The sequence below is a fragment of the Kryptolebias marmoratus genome, linkage group LG20 (genome assembly GCF_001649575.2).
Source record: "Kryptolebias marmoratus isolate JLee-2015 linkage group LG20, ASM164957v2, whole genome shotgun sequence".
NCBI classification, from domain to species: Eukaryota; Metazoa; Chordata; class Actinopteri; order Cyprinodontiformes; family Rivulidae; genus Kryptolebias; species Kryptolebias marmoratus.
This window is the reverse complement of record NC_051449.1, coordinates 10,801,958-10,819,937: the sequence shown is the minus strand read 5'-3', so window position 1 is coordinate 10,819,937 and position 17,980 is coordinate 10,801,958. Positions and strand designations below refer to the sequence as shown.

The window sequence follows — 17,980 nt, the reverse complement described above, 5'->3', positions numbered from 1 at the left end:
CTTTTATTTTATCAGTTTTACATTGAATGCCGCGTCGCCTCTGTCTGCGTGCTGATCGGAAACATGAGAATTCCGGGCCGCACTTGAAGGCAGCACATTTCCTGCCCGCGCAGGAACACAACCCGCCGGTCAGACAGGCGGCAGAATACGGAACAAAAACGCGTCAGACGGCGGTCAGGTCATGTAGTTGGTTGTAGTTACTTATGTGGTCCAGTCTCCGTATTTAAATATATTCATAGAAATATACCGACATGACAGGGTTCGTTCAGAAGTGCGCCACGGGCGGAGACTATTTTGGCTGTAAGTAAACTGTCCAGAGACACCGACCTCTGCTTCCCCAGCCGCCGCGTTTGGCTCCTCGCCTCCGGCCGCATCGGATGTCCTAAATGGCGGAACCGGCAGAAGCAGCGGCACCGGGGGGTTCCGAGGGTGAGAAGGCGGACCGGATAAACGACGCGGAGCTGGCTCTGAAAGGAATCAATATGCTGCTGAACAACGGGTTCAAGGAGAGCGACGAGCTCTTCAGGACATACAGGTCGGTGTGGGTCCACTTCAGGGGACAACACAAGCCCCCTCTGAGCTCCACTTCAGTGGCATGTTTAATGTTTACACACTTGTGATTAACCAGCATACGCAATGCAGACAGGAAAAAAGAAGAAGAAGGCATGTTAGATTCAGCATCCGTGTCACATTTGCTTGGTTTGTGTACACCTTATGGATCTGTCTTTATTTAAATACTCTAAGTAAACACTCCCACTCAGGGCAGACTTGTGTGCATAAATGCTGCGTGACTAATTATTAAAATGGTCGGCTTGTGATTCGTGCCAGGCAGCCTGCTGTGCTTGCTTTAAAGGTATTGACTCTGGTTTGCTTGTCTGACAGGTTGTCCTTCCTGAAATGCCTGTCACTGGCTGTTAGTCACTTTACAAAAGGTTTCTGTGCATCTGTTCACATGAGCTTCCTGTCTGTCAGCTGCATCAGAAGGGTCCTTGTAGGATCTTAATGTAAATATGGTTCCTATTCTGCTCAGTGATGTGATTATGAGACACTAAAGAGGTTAATAATGCTAAAATAAACAAGTCCCTGCTCTAACCAACCCCTCTGATTAATTGCATACAATGTAAACGTTCTCCTGCCCTGTTGGGTTGTCATAATAAGGTCACTTTAAGCAAAGGGTTTAGCTTTCAACCTACATGTTGATGCCTTAGAAGGGCAGCCCCAATGGGTTCTGACCCCCGGTGGAAAGCAAAATGTCACCACTCCCACTAATTAATCTAAGCACCGAGTGTCATCCTGCTTTGGTCTGCATCAGCGAGAAAACATGGAGGGAAATGAAAGTCTCAAGCACACGCGTTTGTGTCTGGGCCTGTTCGTGCCACTGTTTAAAGGGGGGGGAATGTGTCTTCACCTGTTCCCGTCTACACAAAAATGCTTGACGAGCCAGTGAAACCTGCATAACGCACGTTCGTGGGCCCTTTTTTGCAATGTTACGCAACTTTTTGTTGCTCTTTTTCAGGAACTACAGTCCTTTGATGAGTTTCGGGGCCAGCTTCGTGAGTTTTCTGGTGAGTAGAGAAGCAACAAGTCGTCCCAGGACACAGCCTGAAGTTGTGGTCCAAACGCAGACAAAGGGTCTTTTTGTTTCTTCTAGGGCCATTGCTAAATATTGCGAGAAACCCCACATTTTCCTCACTTTCTCTTCTGTCTTCGCTGTCATGTACACCAGGTGTGGACATGAAGGCCAGAGAGTCTGTCGCATTAAGCAAAAATATTATTTGCATGCAGAACATGAATACGTAGGATAAAATGGTCTTTGATTTCCTCCAAGCTGTTGTTTGCGCTCACTGATGTTGTGATGACTAAATTTGTGACATAACGTGCAGCCCTAGTTACTTTTGAAAGCACATAGATTCATTACCAGGCACAAAACTGTTTCTGTATTTTGTCTTTTGCACCCATATATTACCATATTGGCACTAAAACACACTTGTGACTTATTAGCTTTTTATCCTGTTAGATTATTTTAGGAAACGCTGTGATGTTTGAATCAAATCTAGCAAATGAATTTAATTATTATATTACTTTAAAGGTCCTTCAGCTGTAGTCTTGTCCCAAGCCTCTCATGATTTATGCAGTTAAATGCAAAAACAACAAAAAATCAAAGTGTAAGTGTAAATTTGAGCGCTCATTTTTAAAAGAGATAGTTTTGTTTCTTTAGACTGGTGTTGTATGTTGGATTTTCTTGTAAATGATTGATTCTGTTTAAAGAAGAAAATGTTTGTTGTGTCTCTTTAAAATGGCGATGCGTTGGTTGCCTCTCGTCTGAACAGCTTAAATCCTTTGACCTTGGTCAAAATGCTTCTCAGCGCTGAGCGAAAGCAGAGAGGAACTTCTCATGAAGTAAAAATGAAAGAACCAGTGATGTGGTCAAAGTAACCGAGGGATCTTTCACTTCTCTGTTCTGTAAAACAGTTCACAAGGAATTTAACCTTTTTACACAAAAACGGCCAATCAAAACGATACATGAAATGTAGTTTGGGGGGTAAATTGTACTATCATGACGTTACATTGATTTAAAGAAAAGAGCAAAGCAGTTTGATTGAACTCAGACTGGAGGACGTTTAGTGTGACATTTCTTGTTTCTGGTTTCTAATGTGTTGGAATCACAGGAGCATCAAATTATAAAATCATTGTACTATCTGCTGTAAGTACCTACAGGTCAAGGTACACTTTGCAAATACAACTGTGGATCATCAGAAAGGTGTTTTTTAATGGTTTAGTTTAGTTTTTAAAAGAAAAGGAAATCTAAACAGTTCAAAGATTACCGTTTTTACTGCTGAGCCGAAGGTGTCCTCCATGATTTGGCTTCTCTTGCTTCCTTGTTACAACACCTGAATAACCATAATTCAGTTTGTAAAGTTGTAGTTTGGTGCTTTCTTTGGCAGAATGCAGTGATGACATTCGAAGAGGAGAAAATGCAGATGGCCTTCGAGGACCTCAAAGCTACAGAGAGGCTGTGTGAAAGTGAAAACACCGGTGTCATTGAAACCATCAAGAACAAGATCAAACGGAGTGTGAGTGACTGCTTTCAGTTTTGATTTAGTAGGTTGTATAGCATATGATAAATGTCCATTTGACAATCGGCGGGTTGCTTTTCCTGCATGTCTCTTTATGTTTGTCTCTTATGTGTTTGTTTATATATATTTGTTTCAGCACATGGACTCTCAGAGGTCAGGGGTGGCTGCAATGGACCGACTCCAGAGGCAGATCATCATTGCAGACTGCCAAGTTTACCTTGCAGTTCTGTCTTTTATCAAGCAAGAGCTGTCAGGTATTTTGGCGTTTCTGAATCATATCGATCAGTCGGTTTCTTTTTAATCGCGGTTGGCAAAGGATGGCGTGCTTCCCTTTCTGTCTGCAGCATACATCAAAGGAGGCTGGATCCTCCGCAAAGCCTGGAAGATGTACAACAAATGTTACAATGACATCACGCATTTACAAGAAGGTGGCGGGAAGAGGGCTTCTGAACAGCCGTCTGCGTCCTCCGCCTCTGACCCGTCCGGCCGCGGTCGCTCCTCCTCGCCCGGGCCGAGTCCAGCCCAGAGGCTGGACGGCATCAGCCCCGAGGCGCTGGATCGGCTGAAAGGGTCGGTCAGCTTCGGTTACGGCCTGTTCCACCTGTGCATCTCCATGGTGCCGCCTCACCTGCTGAAGATCGTCAACCTGCTGGGCTTCCCCGGAGACCGACATCAAGGCCTGTCAGCGCTCTCGTATGCCAGCGAAAGTAAGGACATGAAGGCCCCATTAGCTACGTGAGTATGTGAGTGAGTATGACTGGTTGTAACCAAAATGTGAACTTTGGCTTTGTCCTCTAAACTCCTGAAGCACGCACTCAAGGACTGCAGCGTAGCTTTTTTTTGTAGTCTGATCTTGTTATGAAATAATTTTTAGTTTGATTGTTTTCACAAGACTTCCTTAGACATAAGTGTGGACATTAAAACTCAGCTAAGGTATATTTTAAAACTTTTAATCCAGTGTATGAGGGAGCCTAATCCTTTCTGCTTGCCTTACAGCCTGGCCCTGTTGTGGTACCACACAGTGGTGCAGCCTTTCTTCGCCCTGGATGGCTCGGACACGCACGCAGGCCTACTAGAAGCCAAATCTATCCTTAAACAAAGAGAGGCCATCTACCCAAACTCTTCCCTCTTCATGTTCTTCAAAGGCCGAATACAACGCCTCGAGGTAAAGGCAGAGGAGACGGTGTTTTTCGCCTCGGTGTTGTTCGATCGGCTGCGCGGCCTGGTCTCGATTTGCGAAAGCTCACTGTAACTCACGCCACAAACTTCCTCCTTTCGTAGTGCCAGATCGGTAGTGCCTTGACGTCCTTCCGCGATGCCTTAGAGCTGGCCTCTGACCAGAGGGAGATTCAGCACGTGTGTTTATATGAAATAGGTACCATTTTCCCCTCAGAGCTCACACCGTGTTGCTCGAAGCTACTTTTGTGCCGTAACGTGCGATTTGCGCCTGTTTCAGGCTGGTGCAGCATGATCGAGCTGAACTACAGAGAGGCCTACAGAGCGTTCGAGCGACTGAAGGCCGAGTCTCGCTGGTCCCAGTGCTACTACGCCTATTTAACAGGAGGTACTGGATTACAGGAGAATTAGGCTTTCAGCGCGTTTGGCGAGCTCCGTGTTGGCTGGTAACTTGCGGTGTTTGTTGCAGCTTGCCAAGGAGCCACTGGTGATCTGGAGGGAGCCGTTTTAGCTTTCAAAGATGTTCAGAAGCTTTTCAAGCGCAAGAATAATCAGATAGAGGTGTTCTCCATGAAGAGGGTAGGTAACATATCCGGCTCATTTTCCCCATTATTTGACATAAACTGCAATAAAAATCAATGACGTTAACGCACTAATTTTATTTTATTTTTTTTCTCTCAGTCTGAGAAGCTCAGGAGGCCCAGTTTAACCAAAGAGCTCTGCATTCTGTCTGTGATTGAGATTCTGTACCTGTGGAAAGCCCTGCCCAACTGCTCCACTGCCAAGCTGCAGGCCATGACGCACGGTAAAACGCACGCCCTCTGTGAGAGACGATTATGGCTGTGGTTCCGTTTGGCGCTCGACCTACTATCGGTTTGATTTTAGTCTTGCAGGGGATTGATGACGCCTCGTGTGCTGGCCTGAAAAATCTGCTTCTCGGTGCCATAAACAAGTGTCTCCATAACACCAAAGATGCCATGCAGGTACACGAGTAGATTAATAATCACCTGTCGCACAGCACGATACGCTGCACCTCATGGCTGCGCCAACGGTTGTAGCTAATCCATTCACTCATAATTACTCACTGTCAGCGAGTGTTAGATTAGCCATACCAGTTGTCTTTAATTTCTTCCTTTTTTTTTTAGCAGGCAGTGACTGAATCTAACCTCCCCTTTTTTATATTTCTTTGTTGAACAGTATTTCCATCTGGCTGCAAGAGATGAGGTGGGTCACCAGAGCAATTCCTATGTGCAGCCCTACTCCTGCTACGAACTGGCCTGTGTCCTGCTCAACAGCCCTGAGGTAGATTTTCTGTTTCTGTGTGTTTGGGAGGGAGACGGCTTCCTTTATGCGAGTTGGTGGGGGGAGTCACATGAGCTAAATATCTTTTTCATTCCAGACTGCAGAAAAGGGCCGAATGCTAATGCTTCAGGCTAAGGTACAGTAAGCCTTCTGTACGTGACGTTATTGTTTTTTTAAATTTTTTTAAAGTTGTCAAATCCAGGTGTCTTTTTGAAGCTAAATTCAACTCAGACGATTCCTAGCACTTGTTTTCTGACAGCTTCAATTAGTACATTTTTTTTTCCCCCGTTGCAGTGCAGCTTGAAGGTTTCTGTAATCAAAATGTTGCCTTTTCAAATTAGGGGCAAATTAGTAGTACTCAGCTTGTCTGATTATTTTTTTAATTAGGAACGTTACAGGATGAGCTCATTATCATTCTGAGGGAGGTGAGACATAAAAAGATTCACTCCTTGATCAGGAAACCTGTGAAAAGAGGAAGACCGTTGAAGCCAGCGAGCAGGTTTTAGTGGGTTGGCTTTACGTAGGAGGTGCGGTTACAGGAAGTCCGATTGCATCATTCTGGCAAGAGTAGTCGCAACCAGGTAATGAAGCTTAAACAAACAAACCAAAAATTCAGGGAGGATTTTTTTCTGGAACATACACAGATGTCCGGCTTAATAGCGACAGCACTGAGTTACAGCGACAATCACAACTGGAATTCATGTTCCTCGTAAACTCTGGCAGCGGCTGGTTGAAGCCGTGCCAGCTTTCTGTCCCTCCACTGGCGACCAAATATGGCGCCTGGTGTCTTAGGCTGAGAAAAGCAGGGATAAGCTTGACCTTTAAAAGACAAATAGAGTAATTGGTGCCGAATTTAGTTCAGGTAAAATGCGTTTTCTGTCCTCAGAAGGAAATCGAGCGTAGCGAAGCTGAGTGCATTCCAGCACATGGAGAATCTAGGTGCGGTTTCCTCTGCCTGAACCGAGCCGGGGAGCTCCTCTGCAGCAGAATCGACTCCGTTTATGTTTTGGCAGCTGACTTATACCGGAGACAGATCTCTGCAGCTGGAGCAGCCGTCACTGCGTGACTGAGGAGATGTACCTATTTCTGACAAGCGCACAGGAGGGGCCAGGTTGTGGCTGCGCTGCCGTCTATTTTTAATGAGCGTGCCGTTCCCTGATTGGCCAGCGAGTGCATTGATCTGTCTGTGCCGAGATGGAGGAGCTCGAACAAAGTAATATTCCCCCACTTTCTTGCATCATTTGTTCTGTGCAGGAGGACTATGCTGGCTATGACTTCGAGAACAGACTCCATGTTCGAATCCACTCAGCTCTCGCCTGAACGCGAGGAGCAGCTCGGCCCTGACGCTCCTCGGAAAATAGAAGAAAATTCAACCAGGAAGCCACTCCGAACCCCAACGTTTCACTACACGTCTTATGTTTTTATTTTGATGTTCTGAGCCAAAACATCACTTGAACATGAACAAATATTTCATGAAGAAATACAAGAAAGGGTTTATTTATTCGTTACTGGACTACACAAAATGTTAGCCCATATTTTTATTGTCTCAGTTTTAAAAGTAGATGCTGATCAGGTCAAATTAAAGTCTGTTTTTGAAAGGCATCAGCCACTTGAAAAGGTAACGATTTGTCTTCATACCTGGCAGGAAGTCAGATCAGATTAAGTGATGGGACTTTTAAGTATTAATTTAGCAAAGTAAATAAAAAAGAAAACCATAACTCTGAATGTCTGTCAAGCCAGTAGAAAAGTTTGGTTGCTCAGCATTTGTGCTGTTGTGACTTTGCTCATTCATAGATATAAGAAAAGATTTTGTTTTTGGTGTAAATATACACGGACTAGAAGTTTTAATAAAATGTGCGAACATTGCTCCACTTCCAAGTGGCCTAATTGCACAATAAAACTGTTTCCTGTAAACTGGTTTTACTTTATATTTGTTATAAGATGAATAAAAACACTGTAAAACAACATTTTCATTTATTTATTTTTTGTACTCAGAAGCAGAGATTTGGTTTATGTGCTGCGCCATTCAATCAGAATTTGACACGTTTGAAAGGAAACAAATTAAATCGATTTCAAGTCTTGAACTTTTCCCTCACCTGCTGCTAATGAGCGCTCTAAAAACACAAAGAGGCAGTGATGCAAGGGCAGCGAAATCACTGTTAGGGCTGAAAGAGATTCACTTTCAGAGTTTACTTCCAAGATGCAAGTCATAAATCTGAGGTTGGCGGTGAAAAGAAAAGTCTGGAAAAAATTTAGATGAACATTTATGTCCATCCAATGACACAAACGTGGACAGGTAAAGGACAGGTCCAAAGCCTCCTGCGTCATTAAGTAGTAGCTATGGAAATGTGCGACTCCAGGTGACCCTGATTGAAGCAGCAGGTCGAATGTGAAGTTCTGCAGATCAATAGTTTCCGTTCAGTTTCATTCAAATGCTGCATGACAAAAATTCAGAGCAGATTGTTGACAGCCTGAAACACCCTGCAAAAATCAAACTAAAAGCTGATGAAGTTGAGGAAATTAAATTTGCTCCTAAATAGCCAAATCAGTGACCACGGCCCATCGGACGCAAGATTTCATTTTGTGAAGACAAAAACAAGCCCACAGATGAGCAGCAGCTCCAGCTCCAGTTTACATCTGAACAGGAGCAGCAAACTCAACATATTCATTCTTGATACAAACATGGTAAATAACATTTTGATGGGCAGATTTTGTTTTTACTAGAAGACCTGAAATTACATGAAATTACAAGCTAAACATGCTTAAACTGTATGTCACACTTGAATTATTGTAGAAACCAAAAAACAGGAAGACATTTAGACTGTTGTGATGCATTTGCTAGGATCTGGGTAGTTTCTTCTTTTGTAAAAGGTCATAATCCAGAAAGCTTAAAGGAAACAACTTGCTTTCTTTTTCAAAGCTTTCCAATGACCCCTTTAGAATAAGAATTTCCAGGTCCTGATCAGTTTAAATTTAACTTTCTAAAAAACAAAACAAAACTTCATCATGTTTGATTTTTATAACCTTGATTGTGCACAATCCTGTCTGCAGTCATTTGATGCTAATTTGGTTAAAAGAAAGGCAAAACAAATTTTAATCAACGAAGCAGCAGGAGCAGAAACCACTCGAGAAGCGCAGGGTGCACACGGTTTACTCAAAACTAACAAGGATAAACAAACTTTATCGGTAAGCTTTTATTTAGCAACAATAGAAACTCTGTTTAATGTTCAAAAAGTGACGAGGACAAACTAAAACATTACGCTCACATGTAGCAGCTAGCAGTAGGGTGAGGAAAAGGTTCAGGGTCAGACTGTGACTGAGGTAAGGCTTGCATAGTTTTTTTTGTTTTATGCACATGCATTTCTCATGATAGAGCAATGCACTGCGCACTAAAAATAGCATCAGTTGGATTCATCTATAGCAAGGCCTTCACCTTTTCACACCCACAAATCTACAAGAGCAGAACCATTTGCTCTGCTTTCATGAGGAAAAAAAAAGTGCTACAGGGTCAAGCAGACCATTATTCTTTATACGTCTAAATACAGCATATAATTAAGGTGTTTTATCATTTCATTATAACTACTATGTTGCTCATTTTACTAGATCTAATATTTTACTAGCAGACATGTTTGCTGGGATATAACTCGACACATTTACAATCAGAGAACGCAATCTTAAAAAAATAGCAACAGGGCAAAAACAAAAAAATCTGAACACATTCAGTTAAAGACTATTAGATATCTGCACCACTCACTGTATCAGCTGGAAACAAAGGCAAATCTACTCTATCCATTTAAAACTCTGCGCCGCATAATATGCATGTACAAGTGTCAATCAGTGTGACAGCTGTGAGTAGAAAACACGAGCTCCGTCCTCGCCGTTTGAAGTGCTGCTGCCTCCTCACTGCGCTCACACTGATGAGTAAAGTGTTCCCATGACTGAGGAGAAATAATGACCTAACTACAGTTAAACCGAGGTTGCTGGTTAAACACTCCATCTAACATGAAATATTTCTAAAATACATTCTAGTTCATCTACATGCTAATACCTTGCTTTAAGTGGTTAGGAACCACAATAAATAAAGAGTTTTTGTGCTTTATTGTTCACACAGATCTACACTACCTGCCGTTCTGTATGGAGTCCGTGGTTTTGTTGCGAATGCCGAGAGTGCAATCGCCAGTGCAGCAGATTATGTTTAAAGGTGTTTAAAGTGAGAATCTATGCGTAGATCTGTGGACTTTTCTTCACATTTAGTAAATATCAGGCAGCTGAGTGTAATTCCTGTCCCAGTAGCCTTTCACGTAGAGCCAGTCCTGAGCTTTGTTGTGTGGGTTGGGTCCTTGTTGAAACCACCTACAAAATAATAATAATAATAAAAAAGACACTAATGAGTTAAAATAAACACTGAGGCAACTAAGATAAAATATTCACAGAGAAACGCCCACACACACACACAAAAAGGTAATAAGATATAATGTGCAGCTGGAAAATGCTGCTGCCCTTTCTTTTTTTGAAACCAAATATCCAGGAAGAACACACGCAGTTGTGCATTTTGTCCTGAGGAGGGTGGTGTCGTGCAGCACTTCACATCAGAGCAAACCATGGCCAGAGATTAAAGCAAAGCTTTGAACCAAACCTTGGGCCAAGTGCAGAACTCCTTCACATTTATTGTAAATGTCAGTGCATGGTTGACAACAACAAGGGGACAGGAAGTTAAAGCAGATCTGGTATCAGAAAACGAGCAACCATGTACTGTTGACGGCATCTTTCAGTCACTAACCTTATTTTCCATTCCTCTGTTGATTTGGAGCGATTTTTACGGGCCGTCCGCTGTTTCTCCTCGAGTCTCTTCTTCTCTGTGCTTGCCAGATCTACAACACGAGGATATAGAAAACACGACACTGTCAATGATAGTAAAGCGGTCGTAGCATGCCAGAAAGTCAGGTCCAAGACAAACACTGTACCTATATCTCCATTCTCCATGGCACGGATGTCCGGTCTGAGGCGGCTGTCTGTGGGAGGAAGGACTCCCTCCATGCTCTTGCTCAGCTCGTTGAGCTGCATGGTGAAGGTGGAGAATGCGTAGAACTGCAACAGAGACAAAAATCATAAAATGCATAAAATTGCTCAACACGGTCCCTCCCAGGAACGTTTCCTCGTGCTGCTCAGAACCTTGGATGAGTTTTCCGGCCGAGGCGTTATCTTCCAGACGAGCTCACTTCCAGGGATGACTTGGACCGTCTCTGCATCAGGTGGAGGCATCTCTTCGGACTCATCGGCGCTGCTCTGAGGTTACAAAAATGGTTTACAGTGAAATACAAGCATGCTGTTACAGATAAAGTAGCAAAACATTCTAAACAAAATGAACTATTTTCAGTTCAGTGCACAATTAAACGAAGTTATAAGAAAAGGATGATAAAAAGAGTAAAACAATGCGTGAGCTGAATCAACTGAGTTTGATCTTGACACCTTGCATTAAGAGTGCATAGCAACAAGCCAAGGTTGTCATGGTGCATCTCGTACGTATGTGCTCACCCAGCTCTTCATTAGCAGCAGGCAGACGCTGCAGACTGGATGCTCAGAATTCACCTTAGAATTGTCAAAAACTACTCCAGCCTGTCTTAAATAGGAGCAGCCTAAAAGCAGATGTTCTAATTTGAGATAAAAACCTGCAAACGTGAATTTTAGTTCACAAATAAAAAGCAGTTTCCTTGTCGAGAGATTGAAGATGTCACCATGAAAAATTGCAGGGGTTCCTTTTGTAAATACCTAGAACTGCAACATTTAGATTCCTCATCGCTGAGGGGGGCTATTTTTTGTAAATTATAAATCCCCATCAGGGTGGTATTGTGTATACATGATGACAGAATGTACCTGCAGAATGACACACACACTCCTAAACATACAAGCCAAATACTAGAAACAAAAAGCATCTCATCCCCTTCAGAGCCCTGATCTTAACATTAGGGAGTGAAAAATGGAGAAAGATTTCATCCAGAAAGGAGCTGTTACAATTTCTGGAACAACCCTTCAACCAAATCCAATCCAACGTTTTCCATGTACCTGAATCAGGGAAACATCTTACCTCCTTGTTGTTCTTTTTGTCCTCGGAATTCTTTTTATCCATCTTTTTGTGGGACTCAAAAGTAACGGGATCAACTGCATATAAGCAATCAGTCCATTTGCCATATATTGCACAGAGCTTCTTTTTGCTGCAACATGTAGAAAAAAAGAAAAAGAAAAAAGATTTTAATAAATCCCAGCTTCAGGTGACATCTCTTAATTAAAACAACGCGCAAGCTGTCACGTCACTTTAGAAACGACAAAGTAATAAATGAGAAACCACTCGATACCTTTTATCTTGGATGTATCCCTCAACTTTATGGAGCTCTTTTCCAAAGAGGCCACAGGGCTTGAATGCCATGCTGCATCTCTCTCCGGTTCTGAAACGGAGTGACAGCCTGTTTACCGACTCTCTTCCACTTATCTCCCCTCTGCAAGTTTTCAAACATTCATTATCCTGCTGACACTCCTCTGTTCTAATGGCAACTGTCCCAGTTTCGGCTTCCATCATCAATAAACAAGATCTAAACGTAGATTACCATTCCTCTGCAGAATGTCTGTGCATGTAGATGAACCAGGAGAGCGCATTTTGACACATACGAGCAAAACACAGCAGAAAGAGGGCAATATCTCGTACTTCTGATTGATCACTTCCACGTTTCCATACTGCTCAATCCAAAGCTGACCGACAATGATGTTGTGGACACAACAGGTGGGGTTCGTCCAGGTGTATGCTTCATTATATCTGTGAAGGTTAAGAATCAGCCAGTGAAACACGAGTAACATGAAATAAAGTTGAATTAAAAAGGAATATACTGACTTGGGCAGCTCCAGGGTGATGATGCCTTTGGGCTCAGCTTCAATGCTCTTTCCCCAGAACTTGAGCTTTGGATATATGGAACCATGAAACACGAAGTCCTCTTCGAGACCCTCCGCGTGAAAGGCACTGATGGGAGGGTGGTGGCTCACTTGCTCGGACACCCACCTGAAGCCCAAATCCTCTCTGGTGTGAAAGAAATGAGCAGCACTGCAGAAAGTCCACCGGCAAAGGCTTGATGCTTATAAAACTTTGGCGCATCAGCCGTACCTGATCAGCTCATACGTCTCCCCCAGCAGTGGGTTGAAGGGCTTCCCCGTCCGCTCCCACTGAGATGCTACAGCTGACACAGCAAATGCTGCAACACACTACAGAGCACGGCTTTATCATAACCAAATCAGCGACAGGATTAACCTGACTTACTTAAATAAGGCAGCGAGTGATTTTGACTTGATTGGAATGAACAGCATATCGCAGGTACCTTCATCCTCTCCACAGAGTCTGTCGCAGCATTAGCCTGGTGGATGAGGTAGGTGTGCTCCATGTATTCTGTAAGTCGCTGCAGGAAGCTCAGAGGCTCATTAAATACCACCGGCATGGCAATCTTTGATAACTCCTGAGTGGGAGAAGAATTTGAGAAGAGATATAAAAAAAAAGCAATAACTTGGCAACGGATTGTACGTTTCCTTTTTGAGTTACAAGAGAAACATTCTATCTGTTGCAACCTTAATATCTGAAGCCTGTGAGGTGATATTTTGCCTGACAAGCATATATATGAAGTGGATAAGGACAAAAAACCCTCAGAGGTAGATGCAAAGAAGAAAATGTACTCTTATTAGTGTTGCACAGATGGTGTACTTTCCAGTTTTTAAAAAAAAGCATCTTGAGAGAAAAGTGCAGGTGTAGAGGAAAAAAGAGCCAAATCTGGAGCAACAGAGAAAAAGTTGCTTGTTTATCTGCGACCCCTGGAGCTCCATGTCTGCACAGGTGCAAACACACTCAGCTGCCACTGTAACAGGCATACAGTAATAAAAATGTTACCCAATAAGTGAGGCACAGGGTGGGAAAAGGTGCTTAACGTGACTATTAAAAAGAGTTTCGTTAGAACACGTGACCAATAGCCACAGTGGCCAATTAGGAACTTGAAGATTTTCTCTCAGCTGGGCTGGTAAGATAAGAAAAAAAGCTACTTTGTAAAAAGATTTACAATGCCAATTAATCTGCTTAAAGTGCACGTGTTTTCACTTTCTACATCTGCGAATACGCAGCCTAACATTTGCTGTAGCATTGACAGATGCTGCCACCTGAAGCAAATTGTCAGAAATGCTTGAAATGATTCAGTCCGACTCCACACACTGCTTGAAATCATCCTTCTGTGTGGTGGAGAAAAGTGCTTTCAAAACGGAGAAAATAGATGAAAGAAATCAAAACTTTATTTACTCAAATTCCTCAGTACCTGATCCTGGGACTTAAATTTGCTCAATATTCAACAGCTTCTTTCAGACAAACTCAAATCTTTAGTATAGTAAGGTGTACAAAACTGAGGCGACCTGATTAAAGCTGGCCTGTTCTCACCATGCCAATGCATTTCTTCAAGATGCTCCAGATGCTCACGTCATTCCTGGAGAACATGGGAGCCGGTAGAGAAGTTCTGTAGGAAAAATAAATAAAAAAACAAAATAAACATAGGTAGAAATAGGTGCAAGTATGATGGCATCCATTACTGTGAAGATAAACGTAATTTACCATCTATACATACAAAAGTATGCATTTTTTTTGCCAGCTGTTTGAGTTTACAGCCAGGACTTTTAAATATAAATTGTGCAAATGATCCCATCTCCCTGTCACTTAAATCCTTTTTTCCTAAATGTCCCAGACTGAGTAAACTATACAATAAATTCATTATTTTGTCAACAACATTATGAGCTTAAAGTATTTAAAACTGTCAGAGAAATCAGTGTTTGGAGGGAAACAAGTTATCTGACACCTGTAAGCTGATGTGCTTTCAGCTGAGCAGCTCAAGCCTCACGCAGCACACATGAACGGCTTTCAACACAGACTTTAGGCTCTTAAGTAGATAAATAAAAAGGTCTTTGGATGATAAAACATGACTGGTCTTATTCCGAATCTGAGATTTTGGTCCTCTAATAGTCTTGCCGACATCTGTAGTATGTTGTGTTTTACAGGTAGGCGAGCTCGAGGCAGATGGCGTTCTTGTTCAGAACTGAGTGCCGGAGCGGCTACACACATAAAAGCCTTTACTTCAGCTAAATAAACAGTGATGCAGGGAGCGGGGAGATTTGGGGGGGGCGCTCCATCTGTACGATGAGCAGAGCACTGATGCATGCTGGATATACTTCTGGCCTAGTTTTTGTTCCAATTCCCTCTGCTCCAAGATGTATTTAAGCAGAAGATTTATTTCATTAAACTAATACCAGGACTTTCTATTGTCTAGATAATTACTACGCAGTGCTGTACTTATTCAGACAATTTGTGAGCCCTGTAAAAATTTCTGAAAGCTTTAAAATCCTAATTTCCGAGAGCTGACACAGTCTATTGCGTTATAAATCTGGAAGTCTGTTGGGTAATTTTTTTATTTTTAAAATCAAGAAAACTGGGGGAAGAATGTCTATTTACAGTAAAAAGTGTCAGAAAGCCAAGCGGCTCATGTGCAGCCAAACATGACAGAGATCTTTTAATGACATGAGTGAATTTAAATAAATGCACAAACACACAAACACACCACCATCTGCACACAAACTTAGCGTGCCGGCCGGCTCTTTTCTCAGATTCTTCTCCCAACCAGTAAAAGCTAAATTATTTATGAATCACTTGTTGAGTCAACAAAGAGTGGCCAAGACAAAGCCAGGCTCCTAAGAGAATGTCAAAATTTCATTCAAAAAAGAAAAATAAAAAAACGCTGAAGTGATTGGTTTTTTTTGCAGAGCTGGAGCTCAGCAGAAACAAAACAGACTATTCTCTGTGGATTGACTGTCTCAGGCAAGAACACCTGACTACAAAAAAAACAGACTTGTGTGGAAAGGTGGCATCTCATTACTCCCACTCTGCCTACTGGATTACACTCCTGTTGACTCAGTTCAGAAGCTTTTTATGGGACACGTATGAAGTGCCCCATCTACTCAAAAATAGAAGTTCTAACCAACTGAGTCCAGCTGTGAAAGTCATTTTGAACAAAGATGTGAATATGTAACAGGCTTTCTGGAAAACTCAGAGCACCCCGTCTCTTTGCACTCAATTTAAAAATCAGTAAACAAGCCTGACATCAGAACTGGAGCATGTCCTACCTGTGCTTCTTCACGCCATTGTGCTGGGCTGCTTGGTTGCCATGGTTACCTTCCCCTGACATTCCGGCAGCCCCCTTGTGTGTGCTAGGATGGTGGAGGCTGTTTTGCAGGGGGGAATCTCTGCCCTCGTCCTCTTCGTACGAGTAGCTGGCCACAGACAGGAAGCCGCTCACAGAGAGCTCCGACTCAGACTCTGTGGGATGATGAAGATGATGACGATGATGATGAGGGGGGCAGGTGTCAGCTCAAGCAAAACATTTGCAAATTCACATTTGAGAAGATGACTCAGAGCCGCATCAGCTCTGGCTGCCTAAACAGTATACGCTTCAAAAATAAAAGCACTCCTTTCTGAGTTCCTCTCGAACCTCCTCCTCTCTCCTCCCCCCCGCCCCCCGCCTCCCGGCTGCCGGCTAAACCCCACCTGAGGATTGTGTTCCAATAAGAGGACACAAAGAGGCTTCATTTCCTGCAACATTGTTTGCTCGATGCAACTCCGCCCTTACAGAGCACTGTCAGTGGCACTAAAGGTGCTGTCACAGAAACAAAGGAGAGGAGAATAATGCACAAAATGGACTGCATATGCTAGTCAGAGATGAGAGCCTATTGTTCTGGATATTAAAAATATGTCGACTGAATTTCAGGCAACAGCTTCACAGATTAAGGTAGAAGTAAATATAACTACATCACAAAGAATGTTTTATTTAACTAAACCACACATTTATATATAAATATTAGTAATAGGCTGGACACTTCCAGTTTGCTTTAATTATCTCTGAAATCTGTTCAATTAAATGAAATGACAAACTCTACTGACAGGATATATAATTAGAAAGCTACACATCTGTGCATTAAAAAATATAAGCACGTATGCAAAGCTTTTAAGCTCCCTTTGACCAGTGACTCCATTGATTTATCAGTTGATTCACCCATTCATCCTAACTAAGGTTGGGTCGTGAAGGCAGGGCAGCAAGGCCGAGACTTTCCTCTCTTCAGCAATATTCTCCAAGCTCATCTTGGGGGGTCCAAAGGCATCCCTATATCAGAGGTCTCCTCTTCTAAAGACAAACCTGAAACACCTCCAAGGGAAGGCGACCAGGAGGTTAGGTCCTAGTGGTTCTACACAGAGCTCCTCATGGACAATGGAGCTCCTCACCCTGCTCATCCATGTTTCGTTGGAGATTATCTGTATCTTATAACCATATGTGAGGGTTGTAACAAACTGACCAGAAAAATCTACCATCAGAGACTGAAACAATGGCCCCAAATATCAATCCATGTCTTGCTCCAACGTACCATCATCCACGAACAAGGACAGAACTTAAATTCATCAGGTTGAGGCACTAATCTCAAAAAGATCCTCAGGAAGGCACTGATGCTAGACCAAGAGTAGAGAGGGACCAAGAGACAGAAAGACGATGATGGTCTACGAGACAAAGAATTAACTCTGAACAGAACTATAGTCAAACATGGTGGTGGCAGGATCATACTGTGAGAGAAGAGCTTCCATCCGTTTTGACACTGCTTGAGAAGTTTTGCCAAAAAGAATGAGCTTAACAGTCAAAATCGAAGTGAAAAATGTTAAATGTGATGTTCATTGGTTTGTTTATCATGTAATAATTGCCCATGTAGGGATTACTGACCTGACACAGCATCATAGAAGTCATCTTCAGTGAGGGTAGAGAGGGTAGATGATCTCCTGATCTTACTTAAGGACTGTTTGAGTTCTTGGCGCTCAGTTGTCAAAGTTTCAAGCACTTCTGTCAGAGCTTTGTTCTTCTCCTCCTCCTGCTCTACCTTTAGGCTCCACACCTGTAAGCACAGGACGAGGAGCCAGATAACAACACAGACACAACAACAAGAATCTGTTCATTGTTGCTAAACCAACATTTTACCGAACATCCATTTGAGCAGTAAAATCAACACTGCTTCCAAATTTGAAAGTGGAGTTTGATCAACAAGACAGTAATGATCTGCTTGTTCAGCTGCCACAGTGTGTGTGTATGTGTGTGTCCTGGTGGTGCTGATGGCAGGACATTGTTTTAAACACTGCAAACTGATCTTGTTTCGTTCTGGTGGAAACATACACCCCAGTTTCAGAAAGCTCTGTGGCCCAGGATTAGGTGTCCTTTCAGAGCAACCTGAGCGAAGCCACTGTGGGACGGGACAGATCAACGTTTCCTGTCGTCTGCAGCTGATGTGCAGCCTGTACTAAATAAACCAAAGACAAAACTAATGGGGGG

General features: G+C 42.9%; 2 protein-coding genes across 5 annotated transcripts in view; one reads left to right on the top strand and one right to left on the bottom strand.

Annotated features, from left to right (window-relative positions):
* Positions 1 to 93: 93 nt before the first annotated feature.
* On the top strand, positions 94 to 7,522 carry LOC108239652 (tetratricopeptide repeat protein 39C-like). 2 transcript variants are annotated; one of them, XM_017422502.3, is made up of 14 exons: positions 94 to 535; positions 1,517 to 1,565; positions 2,946 to 3,074; positions 3,214 to 3,331; positions 3,422 to 3,812; positions 4,074 to 4,242; positions 4,359 to 4,452; positions 4,534 to 4,641; positions 4,723 to 4,832; positions 4,935 to 5,058; positions 5,139 to 5,236; positions 5,451 to 5,555; positions 5,653 to 5,691; positions 6,810 to 7,522. In XM_017422502.3, the coding sequence occupies exons 1-14, from the start codon at positions 387 to 389 to the stop codon at positions 6,873 to 6,875; spliced, it is 1,749 nt and encodes a 582-aa protein (XP_017277991.1). In that variant the 5' UTR covers positions 94 to 386; the 3' UTR covers positions 6,876 to 7,522. The 2 variants fall into 2 exon arrangements, with proteins under 2 accessions (XP_017277991.1, XP_037837894.1); XM_037981966.1 differs by having other exon boundaries at positions 5,653 to 5,707.
* The window catches only part of LOC108239651 (oxysterol-binding protein-related protein 1), a 22,748-nt gene continuing 11,442 nt past the window's right edge, over positions 6,675 to 17,980 (bottom strand). For all 3 annotated transcript variants that reach the window (XM_017422500.3, XM_037981964.1, XM_017422501.3), the window contains 13 exons: positions 17,381 to 17,549; positions 15,741 to 15,933; positions 14,011 to 14,086; positions 12,917 to 13,051; positions 12,706 to 12,803; positions 12,439 to 12,621; positions 12,256 to 12,363; positions 11,909 to 11,998; positions 11,641 to 11,767; positions 10,728 to 10,841; positions 10,520 to 10,643; positions 10,336 to 10,426; positions 6,675 to 9,908 (listed from right to left, as the gene is read on the bottom strand). In XM_017422500.3, coding sequence (XP_017277989.1) covers positions 9,806 to 9,908; positions 10,336 to 10,426; positions 10,520 to 10,643; positions 10,728 to 10,841; positions 11,641 to 11,767; positions 11,909 to 11,998; positions 12,256 to 12,363; positions 12,439 to 12,621; positions 12,706 to 12,803; positions 12,917 to 13,051; positions 14,011 to 14,086; positions 15,741 to 15,933; positions 17,381 to 17,549 — 1,611 coding nt within the window. In that variant the 3' untranslated portion in view covers positions 6,675 to 9,805. The remainder of the gene's footprint in view (positions 9,909 to 10,335; positions 10,427 to 10,519; positions 10,644 to 10,727; positions 10,842 to 11,640; positions 11,768 to 11,908; positions 11,999 to 12,255; positions 12,364 to 12,438; positions 12,622 to 12,705; positions 12,804 to 12,916; positions 13,052 to 14,010; positions 14,087 to 15,740; positions 15,934 to 17,380; positions 17,550 to 17,980) is intronic.